The sequence below is a fragment of the Macrosteles quadrilineatus genome, unplaced genomic scaffold (assembly GCF_028750875.1).
Source record: "Macrosteles quadrilineatus isolate MER2022 unplaced genomic scaffold, UCM_ALF_1.0 Scaffold_1__1_contigs__length_201487025, whole genome shotgun sequence".
In the NCBI taxonomy this organism is placed as follows: domain Eukaryota; kingdom Metazoa; phylum Arthropoda; class Insecta; order Hemiptera; family Cicadellidae; genus Macrosteles; species Macrosteles quadrilineatus.
The window spans coordinates 189,732,203-189,755,899 of record NW_026542594.1 but is presented as its reverse complement, the minus strand read 5'-3'; the positions used below and the strand labels follow the sequence as shown (position 1 = coordinate 189,755,899).

At 38.4% G+C, this 23,697-nt stretch overlaps 1 protein-coding gene across 1 annotated transcript in view; it reads left to right on the top strand.

Moving 5' to 3' along the window:
* The window catches only part of LOC129003469 (protein sax-3-like), a 28,405-nt gene extending 8,478 nt beyond the window's left edge, over positions 1–19,927 (top strand). Inside the window, exons 2-17 of the mRNA XM_054431767.1 lie at positions 3,332–3,601; positions 4,812–4,962; positions 5,514–5,644; positions 5,920–6,189; positions 7,546–7,751; positions 9,576–9,867; positions 10,095–10,345; positions 10,483–10,782; positions 11,595–11,808; positions 12,410–12,522; positions 14,599–14,795; positions 17,090–17,259; positions 17,777–17,955; positions 18,227–18,356; positions 19,162–19,316; positions 19,424–19,927. Of these exons, the coding sequence (XP_054287742.1) occupies positions 3,332–3,601; positions 4,812–4,962; positions 5,514–5,644; positions 5,920–6,189; positions 7,546–7,751; positions 9,576–9,867; positions 10,095–10,345; positions 10,483–10,782; positions 11,595–11,808; positions 12,410–12,522; positions 14,599–14,795; positions 17,090–17,259; positions 17,777–17,955; positions 18,227–18,356; positions 19,162–19,316; positions 19,424–19,603 (3,209 nt within the window). The 3' untranslated portion in view covers positions 19,604–19,927. The remainder of the gene's footprint in view (positions 1–3,331; positions 3,602–4,811; positions 4,963–5,513; positions 5,645–5,919; positions 6,190–7,545; positions 7,752–9,575; positions 9,868–10,094; positions 10,346–10,482; positions 10,783–11,594; positions 11,809–12,409; positions 12,523–14,598; positions 14,796–17,089; positions 17,260–17,776; positions 17,956–18,226; positions 18,357–19,161; positions 19,317–19,423) is intronic.
* The last annotated feature ends 3,770 nt before the right edge of the window (positions 19,928–23,697 follow it).

Genomic DNA, 23,697 nt, shown 5'->3' with positions numbered 1-23,697 from the left:
TGGGAATCTATCCCTGGGGCCTTGGATGGGTTTTGAAACTAAGTTTCATAAAATCGCGTGAAATGTTTTGAGTAAAAAAATGAGCTCTTATGTCAATTAACTCAAACTCAACCTTAAGTACCTACAACCTTGCAAATGAAAGAATCTGTAAATAATTTAATATTAGTATAAATAACTCGATCACAAAATTGAAGGTAAATTAAATAGGTTCGTCCACCGCTCTTTACTTGTGACCGACTCCGGGAAATTGTACCAAGATTCCCTAGTCCGAAATTGTACAAATCTACTGGTATTCTCACATAATTAATGGAAAGTTTGAGATCTTAATATACGGGTACACATTTGTAAACAACATCGTAAAAACGTGACTACTAAAATCTTCTTTAACAAATTGCTGCTTCCATCCCTTTTACGTTCCAACCCCGATGAAGACACAAAAAAACTTATTTTAGCTTTTCAAACCAAATAAAATTTAACTCTTCTATTGAGTTGATTACTATAGGAATTCGATTGTGAAGGGTATGGGTCTGAAAGATGATTAATAGCTTATGTATCAATTACTGGACAAAACACCCGTGGTGGGTGGTCTATAGTTGGGTGAGGTCGGGAAAGGGGTGAATACAATAACACTCTTCACACAATTTTGGAGAATATATATTTAGGGCGTTCCATACGGGCGAGCTCAACCCAAAAGTCACAATGGGGGCGTAATTAAGGGGTTCGTCGTGGGACGTTTTATGATTTTGGGTGTTTATTAGCCTCTTTGTGGATTTTACGAACCTATTTTTTGTGACTGGTGGGTTTTGGGTGTGGTTTATGAATTTCGATTTCTTGGGCATGGAGTATTTTTCTTGTGACATAATAGTTTTCCTACAGTTATCTGATAAAATGGGCTTCCTTGCACTGATTATAGCACGCAAAGTAGCTAGCTGCTGCTTTTACTTACTTTTGCCACACTCACGCTCAATTGTATTATAGAGATCGATGATTATAGCACGCAAAGTAGCTAGCTGCTGATTTTACTTACTTTCGCCACACTCACGCTCAATTGTATTATAGAGATCGATGATTATAGCACGCAAAGTAGCTAGCTGCTGCTTTTACTTACTTTTGCCACACTCACACTCAATTTGTATTATAGAGATCGATGATTATAGCACGAAAAGTAGCTAGCTGCTGCTTTTACTTACTTTTTTCTCACTCAATTGTTTGATATGCACTCAAGTCCTTTCTGTTATGCAAAATCAGATAGACACATAACCTTGATAATAACCTAAAAGACAAATAAAAGACAATTTTGTAGACGCTCGACACTGATAACAACAACAGCTGATATAAAGTTAATCTGTCCCTGGAAGTAGTCTTATCCCTATACCAGACAATATGTCTAGTCTAGTACCCCCTACCCCCTAGTAAAACTAAAACACCTCCCCTACATGTTCACCCTAGCAATAAAGATGCTGAGCCAAGTAACTTACAAAGATGCAATTAACGAACCCTGATACAATATAAATCTCATGTGACACCCTTAAATCCTACCTATAGAGTCAGAAACATAGAACTCCTATCATAAAATCATTGCCGTTTAAGTTTTCAGCATATGTTTGAGTCTAGTGTTAAGTTAGGGTGGAGTTTACAACTCCGGACAAAAAGTGCTGTCCTAACTTTGGTAATAATTCATAAACACCTTAAGTCCCACAGGCGCGTAGGCACGTTTGAGTGTAGTTTGAATTTGCCGCGCTAAAAGTAGTTATTGAAGAAGAAGAAAGAGTAACTTTAACTCTAGTTTGAAAACTTAAAAATACCGTAACATATTAACATACAGGTAGCAACCACATTTAGTGTACCTTGGGACTGCATGGATTTAAAAAAGCATAGCCTGGCCATAGGCTTAAAAAAGAAAAAAATATGTATTTTTCTATTAGTATTGCGTTCGGGGAAGCGTACTCTTTCAAGTGGTACATTTCGTTTTCCAATATTCCCAACGACATCTCTGCAGCGATCGATCATCGTTCATCAAGTCAGCTGTTGAAAAGCATAATTTTTTTTTGTTGACGAGACGACTCGGAAAAAGGTTGTAGTGGGAGTCAGCACTCAGCAGTCAGGTGTTTTTGTTTTGTTTTGTTTTGGTTTTTACTGTTTGTTTACAAACAACCTGTTGCTTGTTTCACACTCCGCTCAACCACTGTAAGTGTAAGTAAACATTAAACAATGCCGAATCGTGAAAGTATTTATCCTAGGGATGAAGAAATATTTAGGCGACGATAGCTTAAGTGATATATTTGATATTTCCGGACAAGATTTTGGCAACGAAGTGGATTTGTGTAGTGATGTCGGCCCACCAATGCAGTCGGGTTTCGGGTTTTTTCTTTTTGATCCACCACCATCAAACGCTCCAGGAGTTAGGGTGTCCGACCTATTGTTAAGTTAATAACTTATGCCTAGTGTCAGCCCTGAGAGTTTACCAGATTTAGATATTGGTTTTGAAATGAATTTATTCCCAGTACTAGGCCTACTACGAGCACTGTTAATTAGCTATAGCCCTAGACGTTTTTGTGTTGTCCCATATAGGCTTAAAAGGCCTACCTAATCTGAGGAGCTGGCCATAGTTGACAGGCCACAATTTTTGTACAAAGGAAAGTTGGCCTTCTGGCAATACTTAACCTATATTCCCAATAAAAGAAAGGTTTGGGATACAAGTATTTTTGTCTGAATGTGAAAAGTAACTTCATAGACAAAAAGAATTAAATATAGACTGTCAGCCGTGCTGCGGTTACCATGGTTACCATAGGTTCCGGCGCACACCGCTGTAGTTTACGTAGCGTGTACGCCGTAAATACATGGCGCTCCAAGCGGTGTGCGCCAGAAGCTATGGTAACTGCAGCACAGCTGACGGTCTATATTTAATTCTTTTTGTCAATGGTAACTTACAGGTAGGCCTACTAAATTATTAAGCCTATGGCCATTCACATTTTGCCATATTAGAGCTTGAACACTTTTTAACTATCCTGGCATAGGTAGGTAAGTATAGGAGATAACAGGGCAAGTAGTGCTTACATACCCTTTTGGAACCTTTTTTGTCCTTGGTTAACTTATGTTCAAGTTTAATGAGATAATTGGTATGGAAGCCCTAACTTAGCGAAAGGGGCTAGGCTATCCATACTTTTGAGCTAGTAAAACTATTGTCAATCTGACAGGATTTTAACAGAATAGGCTAATAAGTTATCCCTAGTACAGTCCCAGACTCTTTGCTCTGTTGCAGCCTCAGTCTACCAGGTGACCCGGCTTCATCCTCTGATCATGTTTTGTAAAATATATCTATTTCTTCCAGGTACCCAACTGCCACGTTTCACAGAACACCCTGTAGACCTCAACTTGTACCGTAATGAGCCGGCAACCCTGGGTTGTGCCGCGGACGACGGTAACATACAGTGGTACAAGGATGGACTCTTAGTGAGCCCCTCGGCCAGTCGTGTGCTGCTGCCGACGGGAGCTCTGCTGTTCCTCAGGGTTGCACCTCGGGATTCAGGAGTCTATTGGTGTAGCGCATCCAACCAGGCTGGGGTCGTGTACAGCAGGAATGCTACTCTTCAAGTTGGAGGTTCGTGTTATGTATTGCTACTGGTATTGTATGGTTAGGGAGCCTATTACTAAATGCTTAAAGTCATCAGGTAAACTTTAAATTTTGACTTTTTTTTAACAGAGGGCCAGGCTTACAATTCACCATGTGATTGCATCGTAGCTAGAACAGCTTATTGTGCACCCTCGTTCACAGGTCCTCATTCTCCGTCAAATCCCAGGTCCTTGGTGAACCGTGAGAGCCTTTTGACTATGGTAACCTGTTCTTCCCTTTGATCTCCCATCAATAGGCCAAGGGATCTCATACGCAGACCTTGTAGGGCTGGGCACATAAATATACATTCACAGTTTTCACAAGGTCTCTGGCAGGGGCAGGCCGAAGCGAGATTTCCCTGAAAGGACTCAGCTCCTGAACTTGCTTGACCAGCCAATCCTTTGTGGCTGCGTTAGCACAGCCTCCACCTTCCTTCCTGGAGGCTTCATTAGAGTCAGCTTTGGAGGTACTACCTTTGCCCTGATTTTTCCCCAGCATCCTGGTTCCCGGAGGAACTGGCTTTGCAGGGAGCAGAGTTAGGGTGCTTGGCAGCCTATACCAGCCTCCTCTCACTTCTGGATAGCACCTTTTCGCCTTTGGCTAAAGCATCCGCTATCCTCCGTCTTTGCAACTCGCCCCTGGAAAGTCGTTTTTCGTTCCTTTCCGGTTTCTGCGAGCTTGTCGTCATCGTCAGATTTCAGTAGACCTTCCTCCTCCATTTGGGTCAGATCGTCTACATTGTTCTCACGAATAAAGTCCACCTCCCCAGTGACCCGATTAGAGAGGTAAGGGGTGCATACGACTGGGTTCCCCCTGGTTCCCAGAAGGCTCCGTTAAGACACTGAATATTAGGCCCCCAGCTATAATATAGCTCTTAGACCGCCAAAAAATTGTCAGATAGTATTTTGGATAGGTTTCCGATTTTCTATTTCGTATATGTAGGCTATCTGTAAATAAGTGGTTGCTATTTCTATAGAATTATTATGATGGTCTACTAATGTCTATGTGAACAATTTTATTTAGGATGCTTACATGGTCATCATAGTGATTTAGCCTACTTTCTCCTTACAGTTTCTTAATGTCTCTTTAAATACTTTTTTGCATTTTTTTTTAAACAACGTGCTCATGTTTGTTGTTAGTGTGTGATTTGTTATATTAGTATGCAATTACAGTAATATCTTGTCTATGTCTTGTCCAGTGCTGCAGGATGAGTTCCGCATGGAGCCGTCTACTCAGAGAGCCGCCCAGGGAGACACAGTGTTACTGGAGTGCGCTCCTCCTAGAGGCAGTCCAGAACCTCTGGTCTACTGGACCAAGGACGGAAATTCATTGGACATAGCTACTGACAGGTAAACTCTCTCTAAAAGTCCTCACCTGATGGATTGGTTAGTACAGTCGTGGACATAGGCCTGACAGTTGGACCAGTGTCCTTATCTGTAGTGGCTGGTCCTTTTACTGTTACTTGAGTTGAGTTGTTCATGAATTTTTATTTGCCACCAAAAGTAAGGGAAGATGCCATGCCTACTAACGCGACTTTGGTCACCTGCTTCCGCAGCTTGGGAGAACCTTGAGTTACCTTCGGCAACAGCCGTCGCCACACCCTGTGACTTTGGCCGCTAGGTTTGGTGACAAATATTTGGATTTCATTTGTCAGTAAGATGTTGATTAATGGACAAACAGTTATCAATTATTCTTCTCAAGCAGTTTAGAAACAATATAATAGTTGAAGTGTGTATGTGTGTCTGTTTATTCTTAAAGGCATTTGAAAGATACTTTACTTAAATCAGTTTGAGAGCTCTAACAGAGTGTGATTGGGTGTTTTGGTCCTGGAATTATATTTCCTATATTGTAGGACCTCAATTCGCTTACAAATAGTTTAAAACACAATTTTGCTTTTTAGGATACAAATTGTGGACGGCGGAAATCTTGTGATACGAAATGTCCGGAAAAATGATGAAGGCAGTTATCAATGTGTGGCTAAGAATGCTGCGGGAATCAGAGAATCTGCTGTTGCTCAACTACAAGTACATGGTAAACTTGCAATAGGCTACTTATTCTGATTAGTTCAACATTATTAATTAAACTGTGTGAAATACAAACAACATATTTGTCATTGTGTTATTAATTGTAGACTAAGGACAACATAAATCCCCATCAGGTAAATCCCAAAAAAAGTGTTGATTGTTACAACCTTTTTAACCAAACCTTACATCAATGTAAAATAAGTTGCTCCAGACATTAAGCTTCTAATGAACAATTAATGAAAGAATATACTTAACAAACCCTGAAAAACAATTTGGTTTCAGTACGTCCATTTCTCATCAAGGGCCCAGTGGATACAGTGGCTGTCGCTGGATCAACCGTTGTCTTCCATTGCCAGGCGGGGGGAGACCCAGCCCCCGCAGTGGTGTGGGTCAAGACACGCGGAGGCTACATGGCGCAAGACAGAGCCCAGGTGCTGGAGGACTGCAGACTACAGCTGGAGCATGTGACAGCAGCAGACGACGGAGCGTACACTTGCGAGATAGACAATGATGTCGGTGGACTCAGCACAACGGCTACTTTGACAGTGCATTGTGAGTGTTCATTACTTAGAAGGCGTTCTTGTTACTTACAAGTTTTGTGGGGGTTTCTGTTCCATACAATCTTTGACAACTAATAGAACTAGATATTCCATCCTCATGTTAAAGCTGTTGAATGAAATTGGATTAGCTGAATTTTAATAAAAAATTGATGATATCTGGTCCATGAAGATTGCATTCAATTCAATTCAATCTTTATTTGTGTTTATGTACATTGTACAATAAATAGTGTCAAAATAATTACAATAAAAATAGTGTCAAAATAGTTAGGTCATTACTACTTCAATATCCCAAATTCAATGATAAAGCGTGTCAAAAGACATTCATTTAGATCCACTAATTCACTTGACACCTAGTAATTTGGAATTGCCTCTGCCTGTAAATATTTAAGTTGTTACTGTGTGAATCTTGATAATTTTTCCTGCCTGTTAGCCAGTTAGCCTACTTATTTTCAAAGTAACAGTCTTTAAACCCTGATTTTTTACATAAACTGAAAGTCTTTGAGGTTAAATAATTTTAAAATCCACCCAATTCTTAGTATTTCAATCCTATTCAGAAAGGCAATTTCATAATTCCCTAGACCAAAATATTAAAAAAAAAACATTTTTACCATTTTCATGGTTAAAATAAATAACATACAGTTGACTCCCTCTTATCCGGACACCTTTTAACCGGATATCGGTTTAACCAGACTACACTTGACGGAAATGACATCTCTTTAACCGGAAAATTTTTATCAGCACATTGGTTTAACCGGACTAGATCGGCAGGAAGTGGGTGGTACTGTAGTGACTGTTCTCGTGGGAAAGATTTGAGACCAGTGATCACATGTCTAAATACAATGCTCTCCTAAATTTAATTCGATTATCACTGTAAACGGTCCATTTTAATGAGTTTTTGGGGACGTCATCTTAACCGGTAAAACCGTTATCCGGACTGGCCTTGGTCCTGAGGAGTCTGGATAAGAGGGAGTTTACTGTATTAATCAAAACAATACACGTGCAGATTTTAGAAAAATTATCATGTTTTTAGGTTTTCAAAGAAACTATACAGTTGACTATGATTTCCTCAATTTATTGTATAGGTTAGTGAACCTTATATAACAGTCAGCATTTTACATGATAACTTGGACTGTTTTGTAATATTTTTAGAAGGGTTAACTAATAAAGGAGCATAGGCCATACCAAACATATTGATGAGAAAACCGACAAATTCCTAGACACTTTGTATGTGTGGCCTACTTATAAAACTGTGTTGAAATTTGAACTCTTACATGTACAAAAATTATGTTTAGCTTCTTAATATTACCTACTATACTATAGGCCTAATATTTAATGGTTTTTTTTTCAGCTTCCCCGCTGATTAGCGTCCGCCCTGTAGAACTGACAGTAGAGGAAGGACAGGATGCAGTGTTTTCCTGTGGGGTTGTAGGAAGACCATCCCCTACAATATTCTGGCTGGTGGAGGTTAACCACACTCTGATATTGCCGGGTAGTGAGAACGGGAGATTCGCCGTGTCTTCGGAGGAGGAGGGCCATGTTACCTTGACTGTAAAAGTAAGTTTTACAATTTCAGAATTTTTAACTGTCTAAAAATTTTAACATTTAGAGTCTTTCAAATGAATTCCCGATAAAATTGCATACAGTCCACTCTTGGTAATTCAAACACTTGATAATTCAAAACTTTCGATAATTCAAAATGAAGGCTCAGTCCCTAGAGAATCTCTCAATATTTCAAATTTTTACCATGCATTTTGATACACTCGGTATTTCAAAGTCCAAATAGAGGGCAGGTCAATTTTTAACACGCAGTAATTCGAAGTTTCGTCGGAAAAACACTCTATAATTCGAAGTAACTCAGTAATTCGAAGTTTCGTCGGTTAACACTCTATAATTCGAAGTCATGCTGTAATTCGAAGTTTCGTCGAAAAAACACTCTATAAATCAAAGTCACGCAGTAATTCGAAGTTTAGTCGGCAAAACACTCTATAATTCGAAGTGATCTCTTCCTGTTATAACAGGAAACTATATAGTACAGTACATCCTGTTCCCATGGTAGGCTAGTATTGGACGTTTTGATGTTTGTTTAGTTTGAGCAGTAGTCTGAGTTAGTTCGCTGACTTGTTTTCTAAGTTGGCAATCCGGTCTCTAGATTGCGCGGCGCGACATCTCCTTGAGCACACACGTTGTTGTCGACAGCTGATAGTTCAGCTATTGGCGAAATATATAGCGCTAAATAACAGATTTCTTTGCAACTACAGTAACTGAAAAATATGCCGTTGATTGTTTAAAAGTGTACTAAAATACGGTATGATGTTTTATTGAAACGTGCTGTACCTTTGTAAGTATTAAACAAATGAACTCTCTGTAATTCGAATGGTTTATTTTTCTCCCGATAAATCGAACTCTTGATAATTCAAAACTCTTGATAGCCTAATTCAAATTTATATGCTTGGCCCACCAATTTCGAATTATCAAGAGTCTACTGTACCAAATTTATGATTTCATGATAAATTTTCACTTGTCGTTTTTTTTTTTTTTTTTTTTTTTTAGAAAAAAGTTATAATAACCACTTGCGGATGGTTAGAAAGTAGTATGTACTCATGAAGCACTTGCCCGTTGCTTACTTACGTTGCTTTGGTGATTGCTGTTTCTGTGATGTTTATAAACCATTCTGCCAAAAACAGAGTTGTTTCTATTAAATATGCATTTATACTTTTACAACATTTAAATAATAGTAAGCATTTTTTTTCCTCGATTAACCAGTAGGATTGCCTCATCTTATTATTTTTGTACCTTTGCAATAGACATTACACCTTTTTAATCTAGGCCTGCTCTCTGAAGAGGTTATATTTTCAAATGAAATAATAGAGCTTTTGCAGATTATTTTAACCCCTCAACTAAAATATTTACTTAGATAAGCAGGCTGAACTCTATTTGCTTATAAAAGATTCTAAGATTTTTGCAAGAATGTCTTTTACCACGCTTTAGGCTGAAGCTAGCACAATCATCACTTAAATAGCCTACCAATAAACTTTAATTCCTTCCTCATGAAAAATAATTCAAATAGAATCATGGTCTTCTGGTGACAAACGTGTTAAAATCTAGGAATCACTATCACTCACCGACGTTTTCGGCCTTATGGAAACTTGACTCCCCACAGATTACTTGATTTGTCATCAGTCCAAAGTCAAGTCACCCTGAGGATGGCACACCATCGAGTCAAAAACGTCCGTGAGTGATAGTGATTAGTCGATTTTGACATATTCGTCACCAGAAGACCACGATTCTTCAATAAGTAACAGTGGAAGAATAATTAAAATAGTTTAATCTAACTCTAAATAAAAAACAAGATCTAATTTTTAATTGTTCTACCTTCAGCAGGTGAAGAGAGAAGACGATGGACTTGTAGTGATGTGTGGCGCCGTCAATTCCGTCGGATCAGACTCATGGTTTTCTCGTCTAACTGTGTCCACCCCCGCAGATCATCCCCCGCCTATCATCCAGCTGGGCCCCGCCAACCAGACACTGCCCCTGCATACCCCCGCCACACTGTTGTGTAAAGCTTCTGGCCAGCCAACCCCCGTAGTGTCCTGGTACAAGGATGGTGTACCAGTCAAAACTGATCCTCCGATGATAAGCATTTCGGACGACGGCACACTTACGATCAAAGGTCAGTTGTAAAACTGATTGACAGCTTACTATGTTTGAAATTATTATACCTATTGTTCATAAACAGGTAGAAACAACTTATATTACAATAGCTGAGAAGTCAATGCTCACCTTGTAGTAAAAAGTCGCTGGTTTGATCCCGTCGAAACAGTGCCCTACAGCCCTTGATAATTGGGCCACTCCAGCCTCCGCCAAGAGCCCCGCACTAAGTTAGATGTTATCTTGCAGATCTTGTAAAGAGTGATGAAGGTCTCTACACCTGTGTGGCGTCCTCACCTGCAGGCAAAGCAACATGGAGTGCAAGCCTCCGCCTAGAGCCCCGCACTAACCCAAATGCTGCGTTCTTCCGTAGTCCAGAACCTGCTACTTTACCAGGTCCTCCCAGCACCCCTGTCCTGGTAGACTCTACTGACTCTAGCATCACGATATCTTGGACTAGAAACAACAAGATCGGCGCATCCTCACTTCTCGGATACCAAGTGAGTACCGGTGTTTACGTTTTTAGTTTTGCCTCGTAAACAAGTTTAAACCCCTATAAAAATATGCAATTTTTGCACGTTCCTCCTCCTGCTCCCATGAATTGATTCACCTCAGTAAGTATTGTGAAACGTTTCAGGTAGAAATGTTCAGCAGGTCACTGACAGGGGGTTGGCTCGTAGTCGCAAGGAGAGTCGCTGGTCCTACCTACACCCAGAACTACCTCCAGTCCAACGCCTCGTACAAGTTTGTAGTGAGAGCGGAGAACTCCCACGGCCTGTCGTCTGCTTCCCCTCCCTCCGCTACCCTATCACTGATGACTTCTCATACCGAAGACGCTGGGGTCCAAGAGGCTAGGGCGAGTCTGTCCACGGGACATGTGGTTAACTTGAAGTCTGTGCAGCCTGTGTCTTCAACCTCTGTCAAAGTGACTTGGGAGGTTGGTTTACTAGAAGAAAGTCGTACAAATAATTTTAATCATTCAAACTAAAAGCGTCCAAAATAGTTATTCTTTGTTGTGTACCGGTACGGGTTAAATCAAAAGATTGATATTAATCTACTTTGGATTTTTTTTTCAAAAAGGAATAGAGATCAGCTAGCTTACTTGAGAAAATTAGAGTTCAGAGGAGACAGAGTACTTTGGTGATGTGAAATAAAAAGCATGAAAAATCAAGCTTGACAATAAGGATAAAATGGCCAAACATACTGACAATAGTAGAACAGTTTGATAAGCAATTCGTTAAATAGAGAGCTAAACGTTTGTTGAAGATATTGTCAGTTCCATTTTGAGAATATGTCAATCGAAAGGTGTCTTAGCAACTTAAATGGCTTTTATTAGTGGACGGCTAGATTGTCTAGTATAAAACTAAATTTTGTGAATCGTAACATGTCAATTGAATTCATATGAATGCAGAGAGAGAATAAGGTGATCTGTGTAGCTTTTAGCTGAAAACAGTCGTTCCTTTCCTAGGATCATTACCATTGGCCCATTGATTAGAGACAGCTGGGTCCAGTTTGAACCATCAAAATGCTTCAGACTTTTCAGGATCACATTGACAATCTTCTGATTACTAAGCCAGGGAAATTAGCCACTCCTTGCAATTTCCTATACCTCCATTCTAAAAAAAAAATGCTGATGAAACCTTAACACCAAAAATAAATGTTAAATCCATCCAACCTCGATGAAAGAAAAGTACTAATAAATCAATTAAAACCCTACTTGTAATACAAATCATACCAAACCAATTGCAGATTCTGAGTGGAGATCACGTCGAAGGAGTGTTGATCTATTCTCAAGACAAAAACACAACTTCGTCAGTGTCGGTGCTTCACTCGAGAGATTCTTCGAGCTACTTGGTCACTGGATTGCAGCCATACACTCAGTACCAGTTCTTCCTCATACCATTCTATAAGACAGTGGCAGGCCGACCGTCCAACTCTGCGACCGCCGTGACTTTGGGAGACGGTTAGTGTGATTTCTTACTTGTAAATACCCTGAAGAAATTAAGGGGCGGTTGAAAAGGCTCTGCTCAGAGGTACAAGATTGTGAGGAGAAATTTGGTAATTTTGTTTTTTAAGTTGCTTTTGAAACTCAAAATTATTTGAAGCTTTGCGCTTTGAGAATCATATAGACATACGTTCTACAATTGAGATTATTAAGGTAGGTTATTGCTGTAAGTTTTTTAACTGTTTTACTACTACCATTGACTTTTGGATGCTGAAATATACATCGATATGCCAAATTTGTATTAAAAAAGAATATAGTTTAATGAGCCATTCACATAGTGCGCTAGTGTCTATCATTCTACTTTCTACTACCTACCTATTTTTGTTGTTTACCACCGGTTCTAAAATAGTTGACACGACATATGATGCTCTAGCTTAGCACTGCAATAAGTCGTTCGATCAGTTTGACTTGGTTAAAAAGTCTGTGTATTCGACAGAAGTCCGTAATTTACATTAGCACAAACTGTCTGTTGCTCAATTGAATTACCTCGATTTTATTTTAAAACTGGAGACAACTTTAACAAGATGGAATGTCTAGTTAATTTTTTCTCTCTTTTTAGTTCCTTCAGAACCTCCTGGTCATCTACAGGCTGTGTTGGTCAGCAAGAGCAGTGTTCAGCTAAAGTGGAAACCTCCAACGTATGGTCAAAACGGGATCATTACATCTTATCAGGTAAATACCTCAAACTTTGAGTCACTGAAAAATATGGCAACAAAAAAAAGTATGAGAGCTATTTGTAACTCGTTATGTAGGGATGGACGAGATTGGATTTTTAGTTCGAGACGAGACGAGACGAGATTTTTTATTTCTCATAAAATTTCGAGACGAGATCGAGACGAGATTTCTCTTCTCATACACAACGGGAAATGCACGTTCGAAATTTTTACCTGATTTTGTAACATTGTTAGATGACTGTTTAAATACTAAAATAATGATAATAGGCAAGAATATTTACAATCTTTCATTAAATAACATCAGCATAACATTTTTTTATTAATCACGCCTAACTTATTAAAAATGCCTACGATTAGGAAACATGGTGATATCAGTTAGGATAGAGTTCAACTTATCCTAAAATAAAATAAATCATAAAATAAAAGCAATATTAATTTTTATAAAATAGTTACTTCTTTTGACTTTTTTTATAGTAATAAAACATTCCTCACACTGCTTACACTTAACAAAACTTCTCAAATGTTATTAAAGTAATATTATTAAAATAATGAAAGTAATATTTACATTAAAAGAATTAAAGTAATATTTACATTAAAAGAATTAATTAAATAAGAACGCCTTCGAAAAGGAAACGCAACTACAACACGCCCCTGTATTGCGGGTATTGCATTGACTTTCTGCAGGCGTTTTTAATTTTTTTTTTTTTTTTTTTTTTTTAATTCTCGTCTCGATAAAAATCTCGGCCAAAAAGTAATCTCGTCTCGTGTAACAAGATTGAAAATTTCCCGAAAATTTCCCGAAATTTCGAGACTTGACCATCCCTATCGTTATGGCATATTGAACTAGTTCAAATGATCAAATCTGGCACTGCAGGGTGTACTTAAATTTTTGCAAATTCGCTAACATTTTTGTCAGAACCACAAACAAAACCTATGTTTTGTTTAAAGTTAATTTTTGGTGATAGTGACTCTATGGTGTTTGATGGATCATTGGTGACATTCTCCATTGCAATTAGTAAAAAGGTTTTTACAACAAGACTGGTCTTGCTTGAGCTTTTAAAAACGTGCCCATTTTGTTTGTACCCACCTTTGTTCCAACCCATTTTATTGCTTCAAGTTTCATTTTGTTGATTGCACGTTTTGACTACAACACAGTTTTCTGCGGGGTTATTCCATGTGACTTTCTAGATCCTGAAATGTCGTGAAAACTTTTTTTTACTAATCGTGGTGGAAAATGTCTACGATATATCCTCAAACACGTCATCGCAAATATTGTTAAATTTTTAGGACCATCTTCAAGATCCCTCTACTCCTTACAGACGTACAGACTATCCCTACTTTACAGACATGCTCTTTCCAAACGCGTTTCTCCATTCACGTTTGTCAACTGGGGATCATTACAAAACCAAATCAAAGAACATAATTTACTCTTGGCGAGGTGTGCTTATTTTCCCTTACATTGTAATAGCTACTTCAATGAAGTAAATCATCGCATAGGAATGACCAGCTAAAATACTAATGAAGGAAGTTATATATACATAAACTGGTTTCAGGTTTGAACTAGCACTCTTGGCCGCGACTTGAGCTATTTGTAAACCTTATTTATACATAAGAATAGATCAAATTAAAGTTTAGTGTACAAGTGGATATATTATCTTATTCAAACTTGGCTCAATGGAGGGAATGTTAAAATTTATGTGTTTAGAACAAAATTAATCCTCCTCACAAGCATATATATGGAGATATTTGGCCATTCCAACAACGCCCCCCCATCTTTTTTCTATCTTCTGCGTCTTCCTCAGCTGCTCCTAATCCTGAACTTAACTGTAACTTTAACGATTTTCAATTTCTATTACTTTCCCAACATTTGTTTGTTACCATCTTTTTGTCAACAGTATTTTGTTCTTCCGGGTTTAGGCGTGCTTCTTTTAACAGCGCTCTACACAACACTTCTCTTCAGAACAAAACTCAACCGAAATTTTACCAACTTGGTTCAATCCTCCAGAACTGTTGCAAGGAAACTCTAAAGTGTATTTTCATAAATTAAATACGTAAACAATAAAATGATTCACAGGTGATGGTCAGAGTTGGGAACAGTGTGAGCAACGTCACAGTTTCTGCAGCAAACCCTTCCCTCCTTCTGACCAATCTGACCGTGGGGATTGTCTATACAGTCCAGGCAGCAGCGGCTACTATAGTAGGGGTTGGACCCTACAGTAACCCAAGGTCTCTAAGGCTGGACCCAACATCTGCACTGTCCGGACACTTTGGGTATGCTACATGATTTGTTCCGTATTGCAATGTTTAGTGTCATACGTGATAGTTTGAATAGGGCTGACTAGAATGGGGAGGATATTGAGGCGCTTTTACGCCACTGGTATTTTTTGGGGGTTTTACTAACAAGAAGGTCACAGTTTTTTTTTTTTTTTTTTTTTTTTTTTGATGGATTGTTAAACACTGGAGGTGGAAACTTGCGTTTATTTTTCTTGTTAAAAAATATATTTAATATTTTCCCAGCTAGCATTTACATGCGATCAACGTACTAAGTGAGGGAGTGAATCAATCAAAGTGTCTCTAATACTCTATTCAATTAATTTTCTAAATTTCTTACTAAATTAAATTCTTAAGGATGTAATATAGGGCATAGGTTTTAAGGATTTTTGTGAGGATATCAGGCTTACCTGAATTGGAAAAAGTCCAAACTGGTACAGGATACACAAAACTTAACAAAACATTAGAATATTTCACTGTCACTGACAGCATTTTCAAATGAGGAAGTTTCTTTCATGATTTTCTCCTCAGTTTTCTTAGTTCTCTCTTCCATAGTTGAACATGCTTTCAGTCACAAGTTGTTTTGTGTTTATAGTGTAAAGTTTTGTGTTTCTTGTGCCAGTTTGGACTCTTTCCCATTCAGGTAAGCCTGATATTCTCAAAAAATCCTTTAAACCAAATGTTTAATTTACCTATATTATAAATTCAGTCATAATACCAAAAACATCATTACTAACCTCTTTTTTCATTAATTAATATTCCCTTTTTCTATGTTTTAACTTTTAACTACATTGACTTTTGAATAGGGATGGACGGGTCCCGAAATTTCGGGAATTTTTCGGGAAAAAAATATTCCCGATTATCGGGACGGGATTACATTTGATTCGGGAATTTTTCGGGACGGGATTTGGTCCAATCGTCGGCGATTTTGCCGCTACGCGAGTGCCGATGACGCCGCTATTGCGAGCGATAGGTCCGCGAACGCAGGAGACGAAGTCGTTTCGACGATTGCGCCGTGACCACGGAGTCATAACGACGATCGTGCCGTGACCACGGAGTCATGCCGACGATCACGCCGTGACCGCGGAGACATACCGGCGATCGCGCCGTGACCGCGGAGTCATACCGACGATCACGCCGTGACCGCGGAGTCATACCGACGATCATGCCGTGACCGCGGAGTCATACCGACGATCACGCCGTGACCACGGAGTCATACCGACGATCACGCCGTGACCGCGGAGTCATACCGACGATCACGCCGTGACCGCGGAGTCATACCGACGATCACGCCGTGACCGCGGAGTCATACCGACGATCACGCCGTGACCGCGGAGTCATACCGACGATTGCGCCGTGACCGTGAGTCATACCGACGATCATGCCGTGACCGCGAGTCATACCGACGATCGCGCCGTGACCGCGGAGTCATACCGACGATCGCGCCGTGACCGTGAGTCATACCGACGATCATGCCGTGACCGCGAGTCATACCGAAGATCACGCCGTGACCGCGGAGTCATACCGACAATCACGCCGTGACCGCGGAGTCATGTCGACGATCGCGCTGTGACCGCGAGTCATACCGACGATCACCCCGTGACCGCGGAGTCATACTGACGATCACCCCGTGACCGCGGAGTCATACCAACGATCGCGCCGTGACCGTGAGTCATACCGACGATCATGCCGTGACCGCGAGTCATACCGACGATCACGCCGTGACCGCGGAGTCATACCGACGATCACGCCGTGACCGCGAGTCATACCGACGATCACGCCGTGACCGCGAGTCATACCGACGATCACGCCGTGACCGTGAGTCATACCGACGATCATGCCGTGACCGCGAGTCATACCGACGATCACGCCGTGACCGCGGAGTCATACCGACGATCGCGCCGTGACCGTGAGTCATACCGACGATCATGCCTTGACCGCGAGTCATACCGACGATCACCCCGTTACTGCGGTCATTTTGACGATCGCACCGTGACCGCGAGTCCTTTCGACCGCGAGTCACAAGTTTCTATAGGTACCTGAAAAATGTTTACCCATTTTTTGGTTTTTATAGATCAGTGCCACAAACGGTAAAGATTGATTTCGTATGCCTTTTTTGGTAACTGCAATACTCAAGACTTTCTTTTCATGCACAGAAAAAAATCCCGTCCCGTCCCGTCCCGAAAATTGGGCAGGAAATAAAAATCCCGTCCCGTCCCGTCCCGAACTAAAAATTCAATCCCGTCCATCCCTACTTTTGAACGAAGGTATTGAAGGAATATTTGAATTTTCAGCCAGCCAATCAACATGCAGCCTAGCCTGGATATGACAGAACCAGATGTTTTGTCCGAGTCGTGGTTTACAGCACTTCTAGGCTCCATGGTTACAGTAATGTTCTTGTTCTTCTCTGCGATGTTCTATGTGTGGCGGAAACAGATTTTAAACAACAAAGGATATCAACAAGGTGAGAAACTAACTTAAACTCATAAACAAACTCATTTCAAATTTTCAAAATCACCATTAATAAATTAAAATTGGTAATTATGTGTTTTTTTTTTTTTACATTGATTGAGGGTTTTTAACTGATTCAAGATTCTATTCACTTTGGTAGAAGTATTATATCTTTTAGGATTTTTTACTTCTTATTTTCATTATTCATTTTATACTGTACCCTAATAGTTTTCCAGTTTTCACTTGGACTGTGGTGTTGTTTTTTATAAAGCATCTTGACTGTGGCAACATTTACTGAACACAACTAAATATATTTTTAAAAGTCTAAAATGGCAGATACCTGGGTTGTTGTCAACAATGTTAACTACAAGGCACTTCCACAGGTTTCTCTATTTTATGTAACTTAGGCTACCTAATAATATACAAAATACAAAAAAGTGTTCATTCACTCTCACTGTGCATCAATGCAATTTAAAATATTGTAATAAACCAAAATTGTATAACTTAATAAAACTTATTTTAATTTCCAGATGCCCAGAGGAATAGTGAAGTTCTCGGTTTTCGTGTGATTCCACCTCCTCTCTCGGATCTGTGGATAGACCAACATAAATCTGAAGCCAAAGATTGCGCTGAGATCAATGGACAAAGCTACGATGATACGTCAGCTGCCTATGCATATACAACTCTTGTTCCACCGTCTGCGAATAGGGTAAATTAAAGTTTACAATTTCTATTTGTAAATCGTATGATTTACATAACCACATGTGCAAGCCTTTGATGGAAATTTTCAGCCCATAGCTACCCCGTCTGCTTAGTGCTTACCCATTTTAATTGTTTTGTTTTTTCCTTCAATTTTATTGTCAACCAAATGGAAGAAAGTATGTGTCAGTTTGCTGATACTGTATATTTCTGTTGTTATAATCATGTACCTTTATATGTTATTATGAAATCCTTTAACTTTTAATTTTATGAATTTCCAGAGCATTGACTGCAATAAAGGCACAAACTATGGCCCATCTTACACTTCCTTCGGTTACTACGGGAGGAAAATATATTGTGACAACTACAATTACAACTGCCTCAGCAATAAGGAATATTCCAAACTAATAGGTATGCATTGTTTATTATAAACAATTCCCATAATATTTTGTCAATAGTTTATTTTTCGATGCAGTGAAGGGTACAATATGTATATTTGATGTGAGGTATATAATTTAATCTCAATATCCCCATCTGCCATGAAAAATACCGAACCAATACAGCTAATTAATCAAACAATACAAGTTTGACTGAATTCGCTGTTGAGTTTTGTGTTGCTACAGATTACTCCTGTCTCCTGTTATGTGTTTTACGTTTTGTACTATTGCTTGTTGCTTGTAATGTACATGTCATCCTGTTGATTGTAAAAATCATTGTACAGTGGAGTCCCGATAATCTGAACTTTGATAATCAGAAAGTCCACTTAACTTGAAACCAGAAAAGGAGTTTTTTAGAGTTTTTTTTAGTCGTAATGGTACGACAATTAGGTGTACCTCGTCGAATTCTGTAACATCCGAGCAGCCGGGCGAGGTAGACTTGTAGTAGGCCAATGGGCCAACTTTAATGTTGTGTTTTCATCATTATGTGTATTTTAGTAAACATTTCACTTAATCCGAAATATTCGTTAATCCGAAATGGGTCAGGTCCCGACCATTTCGGACTATCGGGACTCTACTGTACTTAATTATATTAAATCATATTGTAAACTGGTTTACGCCATAGTTAACTGAATTGATATGAATCATGTACATCTTCCAAATATATCTTTGTACTCCCCGACGAATTTTGAATGCCTGAGTTTTCTGTTGCAAATTTGACAAAAAGTATTATCAAAGCACTGCTTCCACACTTGACTAAATGTGTTGTGTCTTCTCAGGTAATTCAAGTCCTACGGTCACTCATGTTACTGAACAAGGAGGGACTGAGATGGAAACAGAGGGGGAAGATATGAAGAGCATTCAGCCAAGCAAACCATCTCTCTTGCCTAGATTTTATCCAACTGTAAACAACGCTTTATTGACCTCAATCCCTGTAAGTTACGGTGATGATAATTCCATAATTTTGACTAAACTGAAATAGTAATAGCATCCATAAAAGCCTTCCGAGGTCTATGTGTTAAATTTGTTATCTTCTTTCAGGGCAGAAGCAGACAGCAGGACAAGATCTATACAGAGATTGGTATTGAGAGAAACTCAATATATTATCCCCAAACGAGAAAACTGTCTACGTTTAGCTGTCAGACCCAAATCCATTGCAACCAAAATCATAATACAAACATATATCACTCAACTACAGGTGAACCTCAAAGATTAACCTAATTTTTGATCACGCAGCATTCAACGAAAGTAGGGTGTTGATTTGCAAAAGTGGGTGAAGCAGTCATTGTTGGAAGCCATGGACTTGCTAAATCTTTGTTTCTAAAAATATTGGAAGTTAAAGTTGATAACTGAACTATCTGGTTGATGTGAAGTTGAGTAAGCAATGGAACGGAAAGTCGACAAGTTCTGTTCTACTGCTTTTCTGGAGAATCTAAGGTCTGTGAAGAGAGATCAATCATATTGATTGTCTCTATTTATTTTACCCATTTATTTATCTTTTTTTTCTTGTTGCTACTCCTGTGCCTTGTTACTACACACCTTTTATACACAAAGTTCCTTTTGGTAATATGACATATATGAATAAGAAATCGTTTTTCTTTGAGTTTCATATATTTTTCCCTGGTGAGACTACCTTACCCTTCTTTCTGTGCATTACTACGGTTCTTGCTTTAAAGTGAATTTTACTATGGTAATATGGATATTTTACTATGGTAGTGTATAAAGAGTTTTTACTTGTGGTTTCTCCTTTTAATTATTTTAACCAAGAGTTCCTATTAAATGCTAATGCATTTGTAATAAGACTGATGGTTTGTGTACTGTACATAAAAATGTTATCCCTTTAGAATTGTAAGATATTTATTTATTGTACATAACTACTTTTACACTATGAGAGTTTATTAGCTTAGACAAACAATTGTTCTCAAATATAGCACATCTTAGTGTTGTAACTAAGTACCGATGTTATGTATTAAATTAAAAGTGTACATGTTATTCATCTATTTATTTGTGCAGACTAATTCTTGCACTGTTCCTTGGACCCAAATAAATTAGTTACAAAAACACCCTTTATGAAATTATAATTTGTAATTCTTTACTAAGGATGTAAACTTAATTTTGGATGTAGCCTCCGGATTGCCAAATAATATTAAAAAGGTTTAAATACCTGCTATTAAGCAATCCATTTAATTGCAGTTGCAACTAGTTTCGACTCCTATGTGGAGTCATCATCAGGCGGTACAAGGACTTCTTCTTTCTTCATATGAAGAGCGTCATATTTAACAAGTAAAAATAAATAAACATTTACACACGACACAAAACACGTTACGGACACGAAACATTTACTGATCAGTTACGACAACAGACGACGCTAACCCGACGGAGTTTAAGTCCAGACTGCGGGTGGTCATTGCAGTGGTGTACGTCCGTTATCTTATCATCTCAGGTTAGGTCCTAGTCCTGTCTAACTCACTTCCACTCTCCAGTATCCTTATGGCAGTGTCATATATAAAATTTGACGAAAACGTTTGTTGGTCGTCAGAAGAAGTCCTTGTACCGCCTGATGATGACTCCACATAGGAGTCGAAACTAGTTGCAACTGCAATTAAATGGATTGCTTAATAGCAGGTATTTAAACCTTTTTAATAAGGATGTAAACTTACAAACTATCCGTCACCTATGAGACTGAGACCATGACCGGTACAGTTAAAAGGTTGTATCATGTTAAGGATTTTCAGCGATTACAGAAGACAATATTCCCATGCCCGTGGGAGAAATTCAGTTTTTATCACGATCGAGGTATTTGATGATAATGTTTCCGTTACCACAGGAGATGTCCTAGATTTATCAGGAGGATGATGAGGACTTATCCAAGATCGCATAAGACGATGACAATTTTTCTGTGATTGCGGAGGAAAACTAACATTTTTACTTTGATTGTTGGAGTCGATTATGATGTCTTCATGACCATGGGCAATGGTCATGAGACTATTGGGATATTTACATTGTGATTGATAGTTCATGGCATGGTTCTAATGTATTTACAATTTTCTTATATGTTATATAGCCATGGCATTATTTGCGAGATGATAAAAAGGTAAACAAGAGTCGCAACATATGTTAGTCAACGAATTATCTAAATAGTACATTACAAATGCCGTACAGAGAAGAAGGGAAGAACAATAGGATTAATATCATTGAGCATAATTTACCACAAAATGAATGAGCAATAATTAAGGCCAGAATAAGGCAGATGCACCATTGACTTAAATCACAGGCAATAGACCATTTTGTTTAAATCCTAATAGCCATTCCATTTACGTGAACCAAAGGCATACAACCTACAACTGAGTTAGGATACTGCAAGTAGATTTTCCATTTATGTGAACAAGAACTACGTACCATACAGGCTATGAATTCCATTAATGTAAACCAAAAATACCATTGAGTTTGGATATAGCAATATTAGGCACTCCATTTATGTGAATCAAATGAACCATTGCTTTGGATCCTGCAAGTAGACAATTAATTTATGTGAACCAAATGTACCATTGAGTTTGGATACTGCAAATGAACATTTTATTTATGTGAATCAAATGCATCATTGACATTGAATACTGCAAATATACATTCCATTAAAGTGAACCAGAAGTAAGCCTGTCATTGGCTTTGGATAGTAGACATGTATACTGCAAAATAGCCATTCCATTTATGTGGACCAAATATACCCTTGACATTGGATACTGCAAGTATTTAATCTAATTTACGAGGAACAGGTGTACCATTGACTTTAGAAAAGTATTGGATTAGTATACTAGCTCCACTCAATATTGCAAGCAGACAACTGCATTGTACACCTAGTAATTACAAAATTGCTTATTGGCTCTGTAATTTGTGAGCCATTATAAATTTATCAAAGGGAAGAATATGACAGATAAGTAACAGGTAGCTTCGTCATCCTACACATTGCATGGCTAGTTTAGCAAATTTTCTTATAGGGAAGTAAGTAGCAATTACCATTGGTGGCACAGTAAGACCTGGGCCTGAAAATGATTATTTTTTTTTTTCATTTTTGTTCCCAGACGCTAAAAACACTATTCATTAAAATTTTTGTATTTATATACTGTCCGATTTTGATGAAATGTGACTTGAAGGTGTAGGGCGGGACAAGTTTGAATGAGTTTGCGAACCAGCTAGATCGGGTAATAGGAATTGTGTATTCTGGGGCTTAAAACTGTCCGAAATTGGGTTTTCAAAATGTTAACCCTTAGAAAATGAAAAGGCCCAATTTTCATTTCAGGTACATTTTTTAGTTTAGAAAAACAAATAATTTTGTATATTTAATGTACTGTTGTTAAATTAAAGGTTACGTAAAAAACTCCAAAACACTGTAGCCTAATTTTCATGAAAAAAAAGAAAACTGCTAACCTTTTTCCGCTTGTGTACTGAAAATAGTCCGCTTGTTTATTGATCTATTTTGATGAAATTTGGACATTTTTTATTTCATCCTACACTATCAACATTTCAAAAACACCTTTTTTTACCTTCCCCATCGCAGCAAATCTAAGTAGGTACCTACTCGTTAAATCTAATGTTATTTCAATGAGGATAGCATGATGAGGAAATATGTCTTGTTTATGGAAATGTTTTAATAACAATCCAATCCGACAAATTGGTATTCCCTTAGTCTGCAGGTTTGTTGTGGCGGGGGTATCTCAGACACAGAGTAGGGTCAACCACAAAATAGAGGAAAACTTCCAGATTTCCTTAGTACAGCAAGCAAACATTTGTTTATTTTCAACAATCAAAAGTTAAATACATATTAGGATCAACTACGGTAATTTATGTACATTTTATTTACTAAACCAAGCAATAATCTTTGCTCTCAAAATAAGTAGTTTGTTCAATGTTGATATAGTTAGTCAAGAGATTGTAAGAAACTGATGTATGAATATAGGGCCGTAACCACCTGAAAAATACATATGTTTAGTAGGCTATATTAAAATACAGAGGACCCATGCACCTCCGCAGTGTTAAAATAAATATCATATCCGAGAAATAATCAAATATTTGATTGAGTAATACAGTATCTTGAGCTTAACTGATTCAAACGATCAACAACTCAAATTAAAGCCTGTAATTTACTGATTATTTTGAGTGTAAAACATTTAAAAAATATGAATAATACTGGAGCTATTGATTTTTAATAATAGAAATACCTTATGAATAATAATGTTATGTTGGTTGTTCACCTTGTGTTTGCTTGAAACTCGTCCGATTTGAATCACTAATAGCTCAAATGAAAGCCGGGATTTCAC